We start from the raw sequence: 6,000 nt of genomic DNA, 5'->3' as shown, positions 1-6,000 counted from the left end.
CTGGCTCCTGTGGCACTGCATAGGGTTTGCTGGCTCCTGTGGCACTGCATAGGGTTTGCTGGCTCCTGTGGCACTGCATAGGGTTTTCGGAGACAGTAAAGCTTTATATGGGAGCAGATAGCCTCATATTTCTCCTGCAGAGTGACTGGTGAGTTTGAACCGCAGACCCTGTATTTATTAGTCCGTTGTTCATCCAACAATGCCAGTATGGATTACTTGGATATAAAATAATGTTGCTATTGTGTCCCCTGTCTCCTCTCTGCTCACCAGCCTACCCTTCATTTTAAAAGCAAGTATATGCACTCACAAATACAAAATGTCACAAAAGATTGTCAGAATTTCCCCCCAGGACACATCTCTTCTTACTTTTAATGTTTCAGTGGTGACAGTCTCTGCTGTGCGGGACGGGATCTATGACATGTTGGTAACGAACCAAATCATAGGGTCTATTCTTTGAGTGATAGATTTACATAAACCAAAACACTGTGAGTATTTGAACTGTTCCTGAAGTTCAAGGGGCAAAAATGAAACACCTGAGAAATCCATGGAAAATCTTTAACCTACCAATTATCTATTTTTTAGGTGGCAAGATCATATTTTCATAATCATTTAAAAGTGTTATATTTTTGTTATGTTATTGTATTGTCAATCTCCTTCATCTCTTTGTGCCTTAGATTGTAATAACTACTAGAAAAAACATAATATGCTTTAAACTTCTTTGTCCACTATGTTTGCTCTTGTTTCTATCTATGTGCAATGAGGAAGCCAACAGCTTACTAGCTTCTGAGGGGAGTAGTGGATCAAGTATAAACAATTAAATTACTGTAATTCCATATAAAATTTATATCTCTTATCTCAATCTTATGTAATACACTATTTTAAAAATGAAATACCTGTATTTCATGTGGCACTCTAAAGATGACTTTGACATTTAAATTTTATCAGGGTTGTGTATTAAATATTCTGAATGTGCACAGAAGTTGAGAAAGACAATTTATTTATGAGAATATACCATCTCAATATGATAGACTTAGAGATTTTTTTCCTTTCATATCATTAGCTTATGCATAACACCATAGTTGAAGACTTGAACATAGAATTGATAATGAAGAATTAAAAATTAAAATTGAAATCATGTTAAATGATCATTACTATTTATTTATGGATATGGTTATCTATTTTGAATAGCTTTAAACTTCCCAAACATTTAAATGATGTTAAAATCTGATAAAAAGATGGATACTTAAGTGATTATTAAGAGTACAGTGAGTATATTTAATTATATGAGTATTCATTGTATAATAACATCAATTATTTGTTATATGTGACTCTGAAAGTGCAAACTATTTTTAATGAAATATTTGTTGAAATAATATACTAAATTTTAATAGATATATATTATATTCATATTTTATATGTTTATAACATATTTATGTATTTAATGGTTTGTGGTGACCTGATTTAGTATTATAAGAATCTGAGTGAATAAGAGCATCTTCGCTAGAGGACAAGAAGATGCTGTCTGCATATATTGGTTTACTGCTAAGAGCAGTGCAATAGCCGTGTGACAGGATATTAACCTGTGTACTTTCCTGTGTTTCGGGTGGTACAGTGAGCTGATTTGGTGGAAAGCAGCCTGCTTTACATGAAATTATGCCTTGAAGTTTCCTCAAACTTTGGTCTTACTCACTGTCATTGAGTAGATACCAACTCATAGCAACCCAATAGGACAAAGTAGAGCTTCTGAGACTATAAGTCTTAGAAAAACCGAAAGCCTCTACTTTTTCCCCACGGAGCAGACAGTGGTTTCAAACTGTGAGCATGCATTTAGCACCTAACACACAACCCATTATGCCACCAGGGCTCTTATGAAAATTGGGTAGGAAGGGAGGTATATTTTTGTAATTTTCAGGAGGAATTTTCAAACATCATCATTATTTCCAGACTGGTAATTGAAACTACACTAATATTCTGTAATACAAACAAAATTAAAACAGGACATTAATTTACAACTATTTTAGATTCAGAAAAGCAACTTTGAAGTGTACTGCTGCAGACCAGCAAACAGGTTAATTATAATGAAATCATAGTTACTCTGAACTGAATATGCTAAAAGTTTCAATTACTTGTGGTGGTATTCAGTTTGGGCCCTTAAACTTTGGAATGGCTCGACATAGTAACTAACAGTAGGCTGAAACGCAGGAGAGGTTTTGTTGATGACACAAGCCTGGCAGTGCTCTGTTCTGTTGTACGTACATAGGGTTGCTGTGAGTCAAAACTAACGTGGCAGTATCTAACAACAACAAACTTTGGAATTCCAACTGTATGTAAATGTTGCTGTATCTTGTTTGTATTTTTATTATCTTGCTTTGAAATACTAGGATCATAAAATTGATTTTTTCACTAAAACACATTTTCTCATAGCTTGTTTTTCTACCAGTCAAATTTCCTATTTTACACTTTGCTAGTTATAACTAAGATTAAAGCAAGAAAGTTCTATTTACTGTCAGATGCTTGTTTTCACTGTTGTTTGTTGTTTGTTTGTTTTGGCTGTACAGCCTGTGGCCGTGGGTTCTACAAATCTTCCTCTCAAGATCTTCAGTGCTCTCGCTGCCCGACTCACAGCTTCTCTGACAGGGAAGGCTCTGCGCGGTGCGAGTGTGAAGACGGGTACTACAGGGCTCCATCGGACCCTCCGTATGTTGCTTGCACAAGTAAGTTCGTTAGGAATATGGAAGAATGAGAAGGAATTTCTCCTCCCTGCAATTCATTAATTATATTGTGCTATCCATGAGGTATAGGTAGTTATCTTGAGAAGACATTCTCAATTTTACTTAAATGCCCTTAAATTTTTCCAAGGAAAAATAGAATTATGTCACCACAAGATAGATATACCTCAGAATTCAGTGTAATTTTCATGTTTGAAAAATCAAGACACATTTAAGTATTTTTACATGTGTTATAAATGAAATGTAAAATTTGTTAGAGTCTTGCATGGATATGTAGTGTAATTAAAAAGTAATGACTTCTGGATTCAAATTCCAGCACTAACGAGAGCAAGTTTGAGCAATACAATTAATAAAGGTTCAAGAGACCCAAATCCAAAATTAATCCCAGACACTGCTAGAAGTGATTCTTGAGCACATTAGAATGAATAAATCTATTCTGTTATGTGGTTAGAGAAAAGCTATTTTGAAACAACTGTTACACTATTTTCTTACATGTTCCTTTTCAATTGCTTGGAAGAAAAATAGCTAGACAGTGGCAAAAGTACAAAGACAGTTGCTCTCCAGTTTTAGTATTTACATATTAAATGGAAAATAAATAAAGCCCCTTGCCAAGTGAATTCAAGAAGGCTTTTACATGGCTTGTGTAGTAAAGGGTAATGAAATGTTTATATGGGGAAAAAAAAAAGCGTTTCCACTAGTTTTCTCTGGTAACGGAGCCACCACCTTAACGTCTCTCACAGATCCTTTATTTGTGTTATTTCTGGTATTGCTTATTTACTTATTTTATTCTTACCTGTTTGCTTGCTTCCTAAGGGCCTCCATCTGCACCCCAGAACCTCATTTTCAACATCAACCAAACTACCGTAAGCTTAGAATGGAGTCCTCCTGCGGACAACGGGGGGAGAAATGACGTGACCTACAGAATACTGTGCAAGCGGTGCAGTTGGGAGCAGGGTGAATGTGTTCCCTGTGGGAGTAACGTGGGATACATGCCTCAGCAGACTGGATTAGAGGATAACTATGTCACTGTCATGGACCTACTGGCGCATGCTAACTATACTTTTGAAGTTGAAGCTGTAAATGGAGTTTCTGACTTAAGCCGATCCCAGAGGCTCTTTGCTGCCGTCAGTATCACCACTGGCCAAGCAGGTATGTTTCTGTGATTGTCTTTGCGAAGTGATTAATGGGTCAGAGTAAGTGTGTTGTTTCCTTTGACTATTTAGTTAGCTTGTCTATGCAGAACTTGATTCTTCTAGCTTCTTGGCGTCTCACACTTTTAACTTTTCTTTGTTATTTCTTCTGTTGCTTTTTAAACCATTAGTGCACTCATTAACATCTCCCCCAGCTATCTGGCAGGGGAAGTAACTGTGAATCAGTTATGGCTTCTGTAAAATAGGCAACTCTGTTGAAAGATATAGAAAAAGAGGAGAGTTCAAATGTTGGAAAAGATGAAGTTTAGGATGTTTCTCTCAATTTTGCTTCTTTGTGTAAAGAAGTACTTCTTTTACTTCATGATTGTAATCTGCATAGAATTAAGAATAATGACAGAGTTGACTGCAACATCTCTCTTCATTCTTAGTCAACCAATTTTTTCTACCTAGAATGTGACCTTTGTGATATTTACATGTGATGAGTCTGCATTTAAATTTACATGAAGGAATTTTAAGTTCATCAACTGATTTGTGATCTTATTAATGTTGATAACATTGGAATAAGTTTTCATTAGATTTCACAATGTCATAACCATAGTCATTATGAAATTGTACCTTAACTGAAAAGCAGTTTTTATGTATTTTCTTCCTGCTAAAAATTATACATTTTCACCCCCTCAGAAAAACCTTGCTACTGAAGTTTTCAGAAAATATGGGCTTTCTCAACTTTTGAAAAATCATTATTGCTGAAGGAATATGCTCTGCGTTTGACGTAGCCACGTGCTGTGTCAGTGCCTTTGATAAACTTGGACCTTTGCTAGAGTATCAGGTTGTGTGAGCTTCATAATAGGCTTTTAATAAGGTCCTTTTGTTCTTTCACTTGCTGTTAAAAACTAGCCAATTTTATGCTTAATTTCAGAGCCTAGATTAATCTATTCTTCATTTTCAAGTCAATTTTAATAAAATATTACTTATTTAAATGATCACTACAAAATTAGCACTATACATATGATCTCATTTATAACAGTTTGAACAGATTAGTGGGTTCATATTGTGCAATTTTGTTCTGATGTTTACTTAAAAGGCAAAGGAAATCAGACATCCTGTGTAAAAGCAGATGTCTGTGGATAAAATCTCATAGAAGCATTTGAATCTTCAAAGGAGCTAAATGATATCTCCACTTATTAACAATATTTACCCTATTAACTATTTCTTATAAATTACATTGTCACGTAATATTTTTACTTGTTTTGCTCTATGTTGATTTGGGCCATAACAGTGAGTGGGCATGGAACAATGGTAGGCTTAAGGTTGTGACACAAAGCTAACTTGTAGAAATTTGTCCCTGAGAATTAATTGGAGTTCTTAGGTATATTGAAAGACAAAAGCTTTATTTAATTTTTGGTGATATGAAATATAAGAAAAGTCATTTGATTAATTTTTATATATAACCTAGAGTACGAAACTGATAACATGAAGAACTCAGCAAATATGTATGTCACCTTTGAGATATTTTCTTGCTCTTTAAACATCTGTTTAATTTTAAGGTTATGAATACTGAAGTTAAATAGGCCACATTTTCTATAAATTCTCTCTATAAATTCTTCAAATATCACACAGGAGTCATCCAAAATGGCTCCGGTGTCTCCTAGTTAAGAGCAAATGATTTCTTTTATCTTTTTTTGTGGCAGGTGATAAAAATGCAAAAAAATTAGATTGCTGTGATAATTGCACACTTATATTTATTAAAAGATTATAGACCTAAAATTAGTACATTGTATGATACATTAATTATACCTCTGTGACGTTATTCATTTTTAAATGAATAAATATAATAAAGCTTAAAGACCAAACTTTTATATCAAGTATTTTTACTTTCTTAAAATATTAATTCAAAATTGGCCAGTCTCCACGACATCTCAAATGCTAGAACTCATGAATTTATGCAGTTTGCTTTTTCTATTTTCAGTCAAATTTATTTAAATGAGGCATTAAGCTGAGGTAGTTTTAAGTTTTAATTTCATTAAAGAGAAAAATGATAACCGGAAGAAATAGATACTGTAATAACAACTTATTCTATTGCCTTTGGTTATCCACTCCTTTTACCTCCAATAGATTTA

General features: G+C 34.1%; 1 protein-coding gene across 5 annotated transcripts in view; it reads left to right on the top strand.

Moving 5' to 3' along the window:
- EPHA7 (EPH receptor A7) overlaps nt 1-6,000 on the top strand; it is a 192,434-nt gene that overhangs the window by 68,182 nt on the left and 118,252 nt on the right. For all 5 annotated transcript variants that reach the window (XM_045294526.1, XM_004710917.4, XM_004710916.2 and 2 more), the window contains exons 4-5: nt 2,559-2,714; nt 3,543-3,878. In XM_045294526.1, coding sequence (XP_045150461.1) covers nt 2,559-2,714; nt 3,543-3,878 — 492 coding nt within the window. The remainder of the gene's footprint in view (nt 1-2,558; nt 2,715-3,542; nt 3,879-6,000) is intronic.

This window comes from Echinops telfairi, unplaced genomic scaffold (assembly GCF_000313985.2).
Source record: "Echinops telfairi isolate 266 unplaced genomic scaffold, ASM31398v2 ScPeMD7_3533;HRSCAF=4204_0, whole genome shotgun sequence".
Taxonomy (NCBI): domain Eukaryota; kingdom Metazoa; phylum Chordata; class Mammalia; order Afrosoricida; family Tenrecidae; genus Echinops; species Echinops telfairi.
The sequence above is the reverse complement of the archived record's forward strand: the minus strand, read 5'-3'. Positions and strand labels throughout refer to the sequence as shown.